The following is a 15,422-nucleotide window of genomic DNA, read 5'->3' on the forward strand; positions in this document are numbered from 1 at the left end:
TCACTGACTGAGAATGAAGTTGGGCCAAGAGCACCTCAGGTGTATGGGGCTAATGCAGGGAGGCTTTCAGTGCTGTGCAGCAAATAGGAAGCAACATCTGAATGTGTCTGACTCTTCTAATGTCACCCAGCAATATACAGATAATGGCATGAAATGCACAGTCCTCGAGGTTGGCAGAACAGATGGAGCCTTAACCTTTACGGGAGACTCTGGTTACACAGCTTCTGTGTCTTAAATAATTTATAGGATCTGATCATATGGGAGCTTCAGCTGTGGAAACAGACGATGCTGAAACAAGATCTGATCCAATCTGTTCATTTGCCACTGTTCAAAACCTGGGAAAGGTGAACAGGTCGCCCTGGAGCCCATGGCACTTGCAGGCATGGGATTTCCAGCCCCATACACTTGTTTATTCCTGTTTATCGCTTTCAACACAACCCAGCATCAGTTTGTGGTACACCACATTTGCTCTAGCTAATCAACTTTGATCCAATTCTGCTCCAAAACCAACTTCTCCTCAAATTACGGTTCAGGTGCACTGCAGGCAAAGATGCAAGTCAGGCAATCACTGCACGTTATCAGACAAATATTTAAGCAAAAAATAGCAGCTTGCTCTTAAGGTAGAATATTTACAAATGGGTACAGTGGTTCCATGGGATTGAAATGGTAAACAGCACCTCAATTGTAGATTGAGGAAACTTTAGCCTGAGAGCAGCATTTGTGCTGACCCCCAGGGCAGGCAGTGCTGGCACAGGGACACACGGGGGGCTGTGGGCACAACACAGAGCAAACACATAAATGTGCACATTTGCACTTCCACAGAGCAGCAGAGCAGGGAGAAGGGAGGGAGCAGCACAAGCACGTTACCCAGGTCAGAAATACACACAACAGCCCATTTCTAGTAAGCCTTATCAAACAGCTGGGGCAGTCTGAAAGCTCCCCAAAACCATTTAGGAGAAGCATATTAAAGCAAACCAGCCCCAGTTCAGATGACTTTCAAATTCCAGGCTAAATTCTGCTTTATAAAAGCTGATTCATGAACAGACCAAATATTGCTGTTCTGGGATGCACAACAAAGAGTGGGGCAGATGGTCTGGGGTGGCAGCAGCTTCACTCGTCTGATTTTAATCCATCACCACATCCCTGTCAGAGCCTCAGTCACGTGTGTTTCACTTAACTCACTTGTTCGGTTCACCCAAGGCATCCAGAAAAAGCTCACTGAACAAGATGTACAGCTCATATTTACTACTCAACCCTGCCAGCACTCCTGCTTTTTTATACAAGATTGGAGAAATAAATTTGCTCTTGGCTGCGAGAACCTCGCCAGCTTTTCCATCCTAACTGTGTTTTAATCGGATCAGCCCTTAAACTTTTCAAAAAACAGTATTTAATGAAAACAAACAGATGTACAACTGCCGAACGTCACCGGGAGACTGTTAACATGTGTCATCACCAAGTTTTAATAGCAAAACTAAAAAAAAAACAAAGATTGAGAGTTATGACAGGGAAATATGGTTGCTATAGAAGTCCAGCTTCCACAAGACAACACTCCAGCAGAGAGGAGTTCCCACGCACAGCCCGAGCAGGTGCCTGTGCTGGAGCTGGCGTGCACACCTCAGCCCCCCCAGCCTCCTCCTGCCCTCCCACTGCTCGCCCTCACAGCTGCTGCAGACTGCTGATTCAACAGAATACCCTCCCAAATACAGGGGGGAAACACAGCTTCCCTCACATCAGGCTTCAGCGTGATGTGAGCTGAGCCCCCGAGGAGTGGGGATGTGCAAACCTCTGCCCAGGGGAGGATACATCTCCCTGTGGCAGCAGTTCTGTGCTGCAGCCTCCTGCAGAAATAACTCACCTGAACAGGTTCCAAGTCACCAGCCAAGGAAGCTTCTCCAAAAGATAATTCCACTTGCAGCACCCCCATACACATTATGATCCCTATTTCTACGAATAAAGCTGAATAAAATGGTTTCTCCCTCTGCTTCCCACAGGAAAGCAAAGCAAAGAGCCCATCTAACTTTCTTCCCTTTTCTTAATGAAACTTTTATTGATTTTTCATCCTTGTGAATCATTGCCTTGGAGCAACTTCTTTTAGCCTCAGGTTCTCACATTTAATTTGTATGTAAGCTTAACGGAAAGTTTATCACCAGAGTTTCCAGAAAGATACTAAAAGGGTTTTATGGAAAAGCTATGAAATTTTACATATGGCATTTACCAGCTTACTTTAACAAGAACCAAAAAAAAAAAAAAAAAATCCAGAATAATGTCTGACATTAACAATCAGCAGACTCCTGTGACATCCTATGGCACCTCCATGCAGCTGTCAATGCACAAAGGAAATAGAAGTCAGGCTGAATAAATTTGTTCTGTAAAAATAAAAATACACCAAATATTCAGCCAGAGTATAGATCTTCCACATGTTAACAGCTACCCAAAGATAAGGAGAACAGAATATGTGTGTGTGTCCATAGGATAACAGAACAGTTTCTGGCACTAAAATGTGTATTTGAGTTGGGCATAAGGAAACTGCTAGGATTTAGCGAATAAATAAATGAAAAATCCATCAGCAATACATTAACCGACAAGACAGCTTTGCCAATACCAAAGACATAAAAAGGAACAAATCTCTGATAATTTATTCTTAAGCTAAAATTTTCCAGCTGCTTCAAGTGCTATTTACATTGGAAAAAGAAACAACTGAAATGCTATGGACCTTTTAGCTCTCATTCATGCAAAATACATTCATTTTACTGATCTAGGGAGGGAAAAATTTATGGGCCAACAAGCAGCATCCAGAGTACAGTAATTCAAGTAACTATTACTCAGGTAATTACTCCTTATCTCTAAGAAAAGGAGGTATCCTTTTGCTTAAAAGTTAATCTTTTGCATTGTGAGTAATATTGTCTAAATGGAAAAGAAATGTATTGGCTAGAACTGGTTCCACAAGACCTGAAAATAAGGATCTTTCACAAAGTATCTCGGCTTCAGGGGTGGGGGGGGGAAGAATAAAAGTTAAATACCTTGAATCATCTGTCACTTTATCAGTCCAACACCTGTTATCTTTGAGAGGTGATGCAAGATGGAAACCTTTTCCCCATTCTCTCATGTCTCTGCACTGAAGTACCAACTCACTAGCACTGCCCTAATGATGATAACCCAATTGTCCTTAACTACTTCCCAAATTACCTGATTAAGGAAGGGATTCAATAGTGTTTCCCAGGTAGTATCCATTAATACCCACGGGCAGAGATCTGCAACAGAGCCTGCAGAGTGCTGCCCACACAGCGAAGCAGAGGAGGGGGAGAGAGAGAGAGAGAAACCACTGCTGATGACAGGAATGACCCTGAACAACAAACAGCCAGGCAGAGTCCCAGGCTGGATTGTGCCAAGGGAAGAGAAGTCCTTGAACTGCACAGGAACAAGCACAGGATGAAGCCAGATGAGATTACTTACGCAGGATGCTTATTCCACTGAAAGAGAAGTGGCAGCAGCAGCACCAGGAGCAAAAAGGGGATTTCATAAAGATAAACAGATTGTAAAAAAAAAACCACTTGTTTGCTGATCATGGGTCTTCTATTCCAAAAAGGTTTAAGAACTGTAAAAAGTTATTGGGATGAAGAAAGATTAGGGAAATTTTTTAACTCTCACTAAACAGGCCATACCAAAACACCGAGTAAAAGAAAGAACATTTATAAAATCCTACATGAAGTAAACACGAAAAGGTTGCTCAGCTGCAAGATAACTGAGTAATGTAACCTTTCAAAGCAGCAACAAAAAGCGATTAGACCATCCCTTGGATTGAAAATGATTGATCATGCTGCTGGTATTGGAATCGAAGCTGACTATAATGCTTTTTATGTAACTGCTGTATTGAATGTAGCATAGCTTTATTTGGCAACATAGCCAGAACGCTGTGAGTTTTACCAGTTCTTTAGCTCCTGAAAAACCACAGACACACAGTTACAATGCATTTATCCCAATGACATTGGATTAAATGGCACATACTGAGGTTACCTCCTGACCTTTCAGTTAAGGTCTATGGGGAATCTTCTGCCTGCAGAATCATCTAGTTGATTTGAGTACCAGCAGCTTTCCATCCTCTGCATCTGTTTGCTGGTTTATTCCATAAAATATATCAAAAAAAAAAACCTTAAATCTGATTTGGGGCCCTGTGTGCTGTAATAATTAAATCATTCTGAAGACTTTGAAAGCTGGCTCATCCATTAAAAAAAAAAAAATCAATCAAGGACGAGTAAATCACAGTGAAGAAGAAGAGTAAGTAAAACTTTCTTTTTTATATTGGAGCACATTGAAATATCTATGGGAAATGCAGTGGGGGTGAGGAGTTGTTTGATTTTAACCTTTGTTTCTATCTAAAAAAAAACAACTTCAAAATTTAAATGTAACTGCTTAGAATTACCTTTTCTCACCTGCTTTTCCATTTCCTGGATTTACTATCCCCTGGTATCACCCCCTGCTCTTTGAAGGGAGTCCTGGCAAAGGTCAGCAGTCAATTAACCATCAATAAACACCCAACATGAGAGTGACAATTTCGGGCTGCCTGAACTCCCATTACTAAACCAAACAACATGTTAGACATCTCATAACAAAAGGCATAAAGTACTTTGGAGTGTTCTGAACATAAATATAATGCTACCTTTAAAGCAGTAAGTATGAAAAATATCAAAGGAGGTATGTAATACCAAGTTTTATCATCTATTGCACACGTATATTGATTTAACCGAGACACGCTCACTTATCTACAAAGCAAAAAATTGGGTTTTAAGTACTGTACTTTGCAAGACCCTTAGGGCACAATAACATTACTGTCATCATTTACTCTGACTTCCCTGTCTCTCATTTGATGCATCCCCAGTCTTCTCAAAACATTGCAGCTCTGCTTCTATTTCTGCCGCCATGCCAGTGCCCTTGGCTGGGTGGCAACACTGTAATTATACACGGGTGACATAAAACACAGGCAAAAATTAAAATAAACATAAACACACACACACACACAGGCACTGACATCTAAGCAACCTATTAAACACTCAGACACATGGATAATTTTCCCAGTGCTGTGCAAGCAAGGATGTACTCGGGGTTTGGGGAAGGTTGTTTTGCACACTCTCATGTTTAAAATTGTTCGGGGACAATCCCAAAAGCAAGATCATCTTGGCATTTTGCAGAGGAATGCAGAAGATAGAGGATTGATATTTCCTTAAGAGAAAAGTGGGATCAATAACAGTTAAAAGTTTGGATAAACCCCCATTACCAGATTCCTACAACTTCAAAACGAACCCAAGTGAGCCTCCTGATAAATGCAGACACAACCTCCAATCTGCAGAATCACAAATTTCACACTAAGAACGTTTTAAATCAAGATACAGCTATAGAGAGGTTATGAAATATTTAATGCAAATCGAAAAACAGATGTACTGAGTTAGTTTAACTGAAAATACTGAAGTTTAGATAAGTTATTCTAGTGATATACCATACGCATTTAATACAAGGAGCTGCAAACAATTCACTGAAATTCATTTTCACTTATGTTTGGATATAGCATTATTTTATTAATGCAACCAAGAATATTAAGGGAATGACCAAAAAAAAAAAAAAAAAAAAAAAAAAAAAAAAAAAATTAAGAGTCCTACCTTATGAGCATTATAGTTAATAACATAACTTCCAGAAAGTTTCTGGTGTTTAATCAATAAAGTCTCCTTTTAATCCTTGTCTGTAAAAACTCTAATTCTGTACCCCATCCAGACAGCTGCTTCAAAACTCTGCAGCTAATACACATCAAAATTTATTGAACGCATAGAAAATTTAAAGTATAGAAATAATTTTGTCTCTATCCAGTGTCTCCACTGCGAAGATCTTCAACAGATAAAAATGTTTATTTTGCTTAGAAGCAGATGAGTGATATAAATGTAACTAATGGGTCAAAAGATGTTAAAGATGTCACAAGTACTGAAGTTTTCCCTTCAGCAGCTTCAAACCTGTGAAAGTTATGATTATAAATGTCACCATGCAGAGAAGTAAAACATGCCTCACATGTAGGTGGATATTATTACACTATTGAAATTTGAAGGTCTTTGGATCTCAGGGGTGACAGAATAAACCCAAAAAGACACGAAACAGTGAAAAATTTCAGGTGGTAACACAATAAACACCAGATGTCCCCTGGATTTAACTACATGGGTGGCACGCCCAGTCATGTTTCGTATTTCTGTTGACTTATTCAATGGGTCAAAAAAGTCTTAAACAAGTACCTACCTTGCACATTTAATTTTTAAGCATATTGAAAATATAATGCTTTAAATGTCAGAATTTTTCAGAGGCATACAGCATGAACTATTCTTGCAAATGAAGCGTAGGAACACCTTTAAAGCTGCTGTTGACTAAGCCAGGGAACACGAACCCTTCATTACCACTTAATTCTGTACAGGGTATAAACACAGCCCCGAGCTCGCTCGCACTTACTTGGGCTGTGCTGGTGACATCAGCCCCTCCCCAAAGCTGAAAATCTGACAGCACCGCTTCACAGAGCTGTGAAGAGCTTTTAAACAGATCCTGGAAAAATAATCCAACAACCAAACAGCAAATGTGTTGCTTAAGGTAACTCAGGGAGGTTGCCTGGTCCTGTCCCTGGGATCAGCTGGGTACCACGGCGCACACGCTCTGCAGCCTGGGCTGGCTCCTCTTTGAACATATGCCCTTTCAAGTGAAATTAATCACTCTCTTTATCACTCCTGCAGCATCTGGAGCCATAATCATTACCCAACTGCTGGGAAAGAAATGAAACCACTAATCGCACAGGGAGCAGGGCTTAGCGTTCAGAGAAGGAAAGTTTTTATTAAGTTCTCATTTGAAAAGTGATTTTTCATGGCTGGCCTTCCAGGACATGCCACACAAAAGCAGGATCTGCTTCAGCAACTGTCTACAACTCACCCCCAGCATACAGAACCAATGTATTTAGAACCACTATAATGAGGGTTTACCATGCTTTTCCAAACTTAGCTCTATAATCCTAAATCACTATTACACGCAAGTACTGCACGGAGACACATTCAACCATGAGCTTTAAAAGGTCTCTGGAAGAAGGAACTGCAGAATTCTGCAAAGAGGTAGAGACCAGACAGTGCCTCTGGAATCACACCCTGCTCTTGGACTGGTCTCAGTCCAGGCAAACAGAAGCTCTGACATCCAAAACTCCTGCATTAAGTGGTTATTTCATCATATCTATCCACTAACTGAGGGTTACTGAATTAAATGATGTCAAGACTATGGAAATAACCTGGATTACCATGAAATATCCCTTCCAACTTCTCTATTTCGTGTTCCCTTTTTGTGCTTTTGCCATGCACATTTTTTTGAAACTAAGAAAGAATGCAAAGAATTTTTTTTTTTTCTTTTTGGAAAGAAAAAAAAAAATAAAATAATAATGGCAGGACTAGTCTCAAAAACAGCAGCAGGAAAAAAAAAAATCTAGGGAATAAGGGTATCAGAGGGCAGATTTCCCAAACCTCATGAAGAGTCCCTAGAAAGAGTCAGCAGCATAACTTGCATACTGATAACAACATGTATTTTAGGGATTTCTAATAGAATTTTGTGTTACTTTTACCCACAATTGTGCTCCACACAAGAGCTGCATGAAGAAGTGATTACCCTTACACACTGAAGCCATTCAACTAAGTGGCAAAGTAAAACCTTTAAGATATACTTATTTAAAAAAAACCTGCAGGGTTCTGAACAAGGGCAACAGAATAATTAAATCTAGTACTCCACTAAAACAGGCTAAAAATGTGATCATCCATTTTTAATGCTCTGCCTATACATAACAACAGAAATCTTTCCAACAGCTGCATTCAATTAAAAAAAATTAACCCCAAGGAAAAACTACAAAAACATCCCAATCTGTTTTTCTTGCCACTCACTGTGCTTTTGTGACTAAAATATGTACAACAATGCAATCCAACGAAGTTGAATGAAAAGTACCACAATTCCAATAATAAGCTATCTTTTTATTTTTTTAAAATGAACTGTTTAAAAGAAACACTTTTGCAGATTTTCCCCTGTGACCCCCAGCTCTGTTCCCATAGTAACTATTGAGGAAAGAAAAGGATGAGAAGCCTAACATACTTTTCCCAATACCAACAAAAAACAAGAAAAAGCACCTTATTCTCAAAAACCATTATTCTCAAGAAGAGAAGAGGGACATTAAAAGATTAGTGTGAATCTCCTGTGTAATCTAGTTTAAACCACCACCTACTGAACATCTGATGCTGGTGACAAAGATGTTTGCTAAAGCAAGCAGCCTTACTGTAAAAGACCTGCTGAAATAGTTTTACAAGCCCAACAATAACAAAATGACCAGGCACATGCTGCAAAAGCTCCCACTGAAGGCAGCCAGCCCACAGCCAGGCTCAGCACTGCCTCTGCCAAGGAACTCCTACTCCAGGCACATCAAGTGTTAATTTCAGCATTTATTTCAGGGTTCTTTCAGTTCCTCCTCTGCTTCTTTTTAGTTGGATTGGTACTCTGTGCTGCCCATACTGCTGCAGTGGAGTGCTTTTCTAGGAAAAGGTAATAAGCCAAGGATTCCCTTTTTAAGCAGTGCCACCAAGAACCTCCTTCTGCTGTCCACAGCTCCTCACAGGAAACCAGAGCTAATAAACAAGCCAAGTTTTACAGATGAGGAAAAACAGCACCAGCCTAAGTATTTCCGTAGCTCTAACCATCATCCCAAACTCCTTCAGGAGCTATTCCAACATCTCTGATGCTGGCTGGCACTCCCTGTGCCACAGGTCCTCATCCATGTCCCATACACGGCACTTCCAGCCCGGTGGGATTAGGACACGACCCAAGTGGGAGTGCCATGGGCTGCCCTGGCATTTATCCAACCCAACAGCAGACCTCAAGCAGCATGACCGGGCTGGAAAATGATGTTCCAACATAAGAAAGCTTCTCCAGCTTTTATGGAACTCTTCTGGTGCACATTTGTCTTGTGCACCAGAAACTATCCAGTATTTCCTGGCTGAGGACATAAGTTTGAAACTTGAACACCAACTTTGACATGTCCCACCCACCTAACCACGAATTGACCAACCCCTGCAAAGGGTCATAAATTGAGGCAACAGGTGCATCTCCACAATCCCAAGACAAGCTGGATTCAGCTGTTGAGAAGATAAGACCAGATGATGATACCAATATCAGAAGTGGAATAAGATGGGTGGAGCAGCAGAATGAAATGTAATAAAATTTTGAGATTCATGGAACAGAAGGGTGGAAATGTGGATAGGAAATTGTAAGGAACAAAGAAGAAAGAAAACCAAATATTTATCAATCTGAAACAGCTGCACTTCTGTCTGAGGAAATGTGAGATTAGCTTTGAGGCCACCCTTAAAGCCCCTCAAATATCAGTGACTAATATCAACCAGCATTTTAAATTTTGCTCGTAACGAAATTTTGCGAAACAACTTCCTTTGAATCTTTAAATGTTATTGGTTTTTAATGTTTTGTAGAAATAGAAGCATAATTTATACTGTCTCATAAAATATTATTTGTAAGTAATTACTTTAGACAAATTTAGAACTTTTTTATTTAAATCACTTTTTTAATGGCTACATAATGAAACTACGCCAACACAATAAGAACAACTACACTGCTTCAAACAAAACTGTTCATTAAAAAACATTTTTTTCAAAAATTACCCTGAGATATTTTAAGCTAGACATTTATAATTCCAATTAAATACAATAAAACATCAGTAGGCGAAATCTTAATTGAGATTTGATATAATTCTGAGAAGCATTGCTAAGAAAAGATTTCATTTGACCAACCAGTTCAAAGAAATAGGTTTACTCACAGGGGTCCAGAAGCTTGGCATCCTCAATTCATAAATACATTAGCAGCAATGACCAAAAGAAGAATTACTTAAAGACTAGTCTGGCTCAGGAACAGAAGCATAAACTGACCATGAATAAAGTAAAGGTAAAAATAAGATTTCTCATTTTAGAACAGCTTTTCATTATCAGGTTTATGGCAGCGTCCTGGTTATTTTGAGAACAGAACTTAATAGTGGTTGGTTTTTTTTTAATTACTAACTGCTTCTGCTGCCAATACTACACGACTTCAATCTATAACCCAAGAGCATCACTTCTCTTCACTCTTAGCATAGTGAAGATCTTTTGAGTCATACAAAGTTTGATTAAATTGAGGCTAAATTTCCACTTCAAAGTTTCAGCATTTATAACTCCATCCACCAAAGCAGTGTAATAACAACAAGCCCCAATTAGAATATTTACCACACAATGAGAAGTTTGGAAGCATCAGTCAGATACACCACAAACCTTCCAGACACCACACAAAGATCACTAAAAAGCCATTTGTGCTTCATTCGTGAGCTGTTGTCCCATCAAACAAAGAAACCACTTCTTCATTTAGGACAGATAATCACTCTTCATTTTGCCGAGCTTTTGGAATATTTCACTTGTTGCAGAGCTATTTTTGAGGCTCCTTTCAGCAGGTTTGAGCTGTAACATCCTTTGAATACCTGGACTCCTTTTAACATTTGGTGTACCTAGGTAAAAGCTTGCCTTTTAAGACATAAGGTCAAAGGCACTTCCAAACCAGCACTTGACCTTCATGAAATTACCATCTTGAGAAAGGGCATTTTATGGCAGTATTATCAGAGAACAAAAGGCCTTTTTCATCATAGCCAAGGCTGGCTCACCCACACTCACAGGTGGTTGAAAGGTTCCTCCACATTAGAAGTTCTTCTCTGACAAGTTCATTTTGTCCCTTTTCCATTATGGATTGTTTCAGAAGAACGACTAAAGATCAAAACCCATCTGCTAACCCTATTTTAAGGACGACTTTCAAATACAGGTAGTAACTCCAAAATTAAAGTTTTCATATGGTCACCTCAGGCAGGAGTACTTATGGCAAACACACCTGGCTCCCAAAAGCCCACGAACTCCAGACGTTTAATGGTTTCTTCCTCAGGTAAAAATCTCTCTGCTGTGATCAGAATCATTACAAACCCATTTCCCAGTCTGATACCTCACTTTCAGTGCTCTTCCACTCATATCAGGGAGCACATCCCTGCTGGGCTAAATAGCCATCCTGATTCCTTTTTTCTAGAGCAGGAAAACTCACTGGGACACATCATCTGCGTTTCTAACAATCCCCTTCTTCCCTTCCATAGCAGACAGAGGGTTATTTCCATGATAGATAGCATTTTTACCATGATTAAAGAAACATTTTTCTAAAAATTAGGGCATTTTCATCCCAGAAAAAACATTTTTACAATATTTCCCTCATTAAAAAATAAACCATGTCATTGCTCTGAGAGCCTTTTATGGGCTATGTCCCTTATATCTTGCATTCTGTTTGTATTTTGGGGGAAACAGCACATGTCTGAGGTGTAGTTTATGGAGGAGCTGAAGACACCAGCTGTGAAGGGGAGCCAGAAACCTGTCCATGAGCTACAAAAAGAGAATCTGGAAAGAGACACTCCAGCACCTTGTAATCCTAATTATCAGCCCCTTCCCGTAAAGCCTCCAAAATATTTGCATGTGTCTTACACTTAATACTGATTTTCAAACTAAATTTTAGAGCGTCACTAAAAAAAAAAAAAAGAAAAAACAAGAATTATGATGTGGACTCACATATTTGCCAATATTTTATACACAGTTTTAAAAGCCTCAATGGCCATCATCAAAACATAGGCATACAGGCATTGCAGAAATTCCAGGAACTCTTAGGACTACTCAAGTGTCAGAGAAGATTAGCATGGTGAAATATTCAAATTGCTAATTGGCAACTGCATTAAATACTATTAATTTACAAGAATTTAGGTCCAATTAAATTTAGCAAGTGCAAGAAAATTATTCGGCTATTTCACATTGATGAGTTATTTACCTGATATGATTATTGTTTTCATGTTTAGTGGCCACTAAATGAGTATCTGACAAGAAATGTCTAGAAACCAGAAGACACAGATATTAATTTGTAACTTCTAGAAGCCAAAAGCTGAAAATAAATGGTTTTAAGAAAGGTCACAAATAAGCAACATGCTAGTGATAGCTGTCTGAATAGCTGAGGGAAGAGTCTGTATAAAATTACCTCAACACTGCCAAGTGCTCATGTTTTAGAATTTCAGAGCCTGGGGGTTTTTTTAGATGCAGTCATTTCAGTACTGTTGTTTTCCCCCAGACCAAGACCACCAAGCCCAGAATAAAAATGTACAAGTCTTCATTAGACAGTGTCAAGGATTTAGCTAAAAAAAGTCTGTATTATAAACTGCAGCAATTATATGATTTTTTTTTCCTTTTCCCCAGCCCCATCCATATTAAGGATGCCTCCCTGGATTTGTATGTGCTAGGAAAATTTATTTCAGTACATATAAACTCATTTTCATAAAGTCAGAGCTTTCAGTAGCATAATCTTATTTAATTATAAAGCATGACATTTCAATAAGAAGTTGAATTTCTCCCCAGCAGGTAAGTAACTTGCCATGCTTACAACAGACAATTCAAGCTTTAAAAACAGAACAGATCATCCCCGTTCCCATTATGGACTGCTCATTTCTCATCAGATTGTTTTATTAAGAAAAAGGACAAGAGCTGCAGGTTTTCTTTCTATTGGAATGGATCTGCTCAGCTTTTATTTTTAAAAAGTTACTTAATTTTAGGTTCACTGTGCTGTGCTTTTATTAACTTTTATTATTTTGTATTGGGCACAATACAAAATCATCACACTATAGGATGATTTTTTATACAATTATTATACAAGCCACAGGTCTCAACAGGTCAAGATCTCCATCCCAGAGTTGTTTTATTATTAATATCTTACCACAAGGGGTTATGTTAACCCTTCTACCTCTCCAAATCCACTCATTCCATTTAAGCCACCACCCCTCTCTTCCCAAAACACTTCCTTTTGATCTTCTGGGAGACACATCTTTGTGACTAATCACACCTGAAAAACCTTTTCAGTTAAGGTATGAAAATGCTTACAAAACCAAGCCACATATGCCACCCTGACAACAGACTGCCATTTACTGCCCACTGTGTTATTTCTCAGGAAAACTGCAAAAACACAAGATTCAGGATTTAGAAATGCTGATGCTTCACTACTACTGCAGGGGCTTCACAAATTATACTTAGTTTCTCATAAAAACAAAATGTTTTGGGTGAACATACTCTTAATTTCAACTTGGAACTAAACATTTGGGCCCCAGATGTAACTTTTAGCTAACTTTCAAAATGCTTCAATGGGGAAAAAAAAAAAAAGGAGGGGGTAATGTTTACAAATATTGGAGAAAAATCATTCTTCCTCAGTTGGGACAATGCATTTAGCTGGAACTCACAAGGTATTTTCATTTGGAAAACATATCAGTCAAACTTGTTTTCTACCTCATGCCACTCCATAAGCAGAGAAAGTACATCAAAATACTCTTAGGATTTAAAGTTTTTAAAGTGACTCTCGAGAGATCAGATATTTTTAATCCACTGTGGGAGTCACAAGAACTGACAATTTTCTTGTGCATCTGGAAGAGGAACCTTAACAACAATCCTATTGTGGGGCTTTCAGAGAACGGTGCCCACACAAACCTGGGCACCAAATTTTCTTAGCTCTAATTACATCTGCCCCAGGTGCCTTTGAAACATTGAAAGCTCCTTATTTTCAGCTGGAATCATCAAGTCAAATTAAAGTTTTATGATTTACAATGCACAGCCCTAACGACTGAAGACAGACAGCACTGAAGGCTCTAATTTGTCTTAAGAAAACAACTCTACCTTTCAAAGCTTGTTCAAAAATCGTGTAAATAACAGTGAATTGGAGAAAAGAGAGTCATTGTTTATTTCCTCCTTATTTCACATGCTAGACAGTGTAAAGCAAAAGTCTTTAGAAATACAGTATCATGCTGTACTTTACCAGCCCTTCCCCAGATTCCCATACCAGCAGCCCGGCAAGAAGTTTGTGTTGATCCTATCAGAAGAACAGGAGTTCTCCTAGAAAAATTGCTCCATTATTCCACTAATTCAGTCTATTACCTTCTACAGAAATGTAATTAAAAAATAAATAACCAAAATACCAAAGAACCTCTCCAAAACAAAAAAGAAAAAAAAAGAAAAAAAAAAAAAAGGAAATTATTTTTCTATCACATTTAATCGCTGTGTTGCTCAGTCACAAAAACCTCAAAGGGATCCTGAGCAATAAAACCCCTGGTTCAGTTCAGAATTTTTGATTAAGCACTTTAAGTAAACATTTCCCAAATTAACCAATCTTTCCATTTCATTGAACATTGCCTGCTGTGTGTTGTGCTACAAAACAAACATCTGAGGCACCATGTTTGGCTGCGTGCAGCCGTACCACCCCAGCTCCCAGCCACCCACTCCAGCACCAAGAGTCATGGTGCTCCCAAAGCATCTTCACAGCTTTCCACACCTGGTACACAATCAACCTCTGCATGTCTCCAACCTGACTGAGGGACAGAAACAATTCACTATGTGCACCAATGGAATTACAAATAGATCGACCATGAGCACGGGCTTCTGACTCAGTTCATCCTGAGAGATGCTGGTGTGTCCCTTGCATACAAAAATTAAAAGAAAATTATTAAATATTTCAAAGAAAGCAACATTAGGATAATAATCCAGTAAAAATGTTCTTAGATGAAAAGCATTAAGGAGTCCAGAATTATGTACTGGGTGCATAATTGCAAAAGACATGTAGATTGCTAATGTCAAACAGAGATTAACCTCCTGTTTTTCAGAATTAAAAAAAAATTAGAATAGAAGATATTATCAGACTTTTATTATTGAACTAAAACAGAGTGGAGAAAGGACAATCACGTCATCCTTCAATACAGCAAATACCTAGCAGAGAAGCTAACTTATCTTTTTCCTACCTGTTTTCCAGACAAACTGGTGACCTCTCCTGGCTTGCAGATCAGCTGTTTGCAACATTAAGAAAACAAACAAAAGGAAGGGCTTCCCCAGGCTCTGCCATGCCCAATGAGGAGAAACCCAGTTCTGTTGTAGAAGCATAATTCAGATAATTCAGTCTCTTGTATTCTTTGGTCCTAGAATTAACAAAAAAAAAAAAAAGAGAGAAGACTTGTTAAAATATTTAAACCACCAAAGCAACAGGCCACTGCAGATTTGATGAGGAAAGTCTCAGGTTACAGATGCTTCACTTGGAGAAGGATAAAAGAAAAGGAAGAAGGGAAGAGGGAAGGGAAGGCCTAGGTCCCAGAGGACCTACTATTCCATCCTACAAAGCCACTGTAAATGCTTCTAGCGGGCTTTTAAGAGAAATCTGCCAGTGCCAATAAATGGCAAGGGATCCAGTGGCAGCGTGTGGTTGTGCCTTCTTTTCTCTATCAGCTTTAGGAATGTTATCTTGATATAGGC

General features: G+C 39.1%; 1 protein-coding gene across 1 annotated transcript in view; it reads right to left on the minus strand.

The window, feature by feature from the left end:
* Positions 1-15,056, minus strand: part of THSD7B (thrombospondin type 1 domain containing 7B) — a 242,827-nt gene extending 227,771 nt beyond the window's left edge. The window contains exon 1 of the mRNA XM_041473183.1: positions 14,918-15,056. Coding sequence (XP_041329117.1) covers positions 14,918-15,056 — 139 coding nt within the window. The remainder of the gene's footprint in view (positions 1-14,917) is intronic.
* Positions 15,057-15,422: the final 366 nt, after the last annotated feature.

This window comes from Pyrgilauda ruficollis, unplaced genomic scaffold (assembly GCF_017590135.1).
Source record: "Pyrgilauda ruficollis isolate IOZ18807 unplaced genomic scaffold, ASM1759013v1 scaffold3, whole genome shotgun sequence".
NCBI lineage: Eukaryota > Metazoa > Chordata > Aves > Passeriformes > Passeridae > Pyrgilauda > Pyrgilauda ruficollis.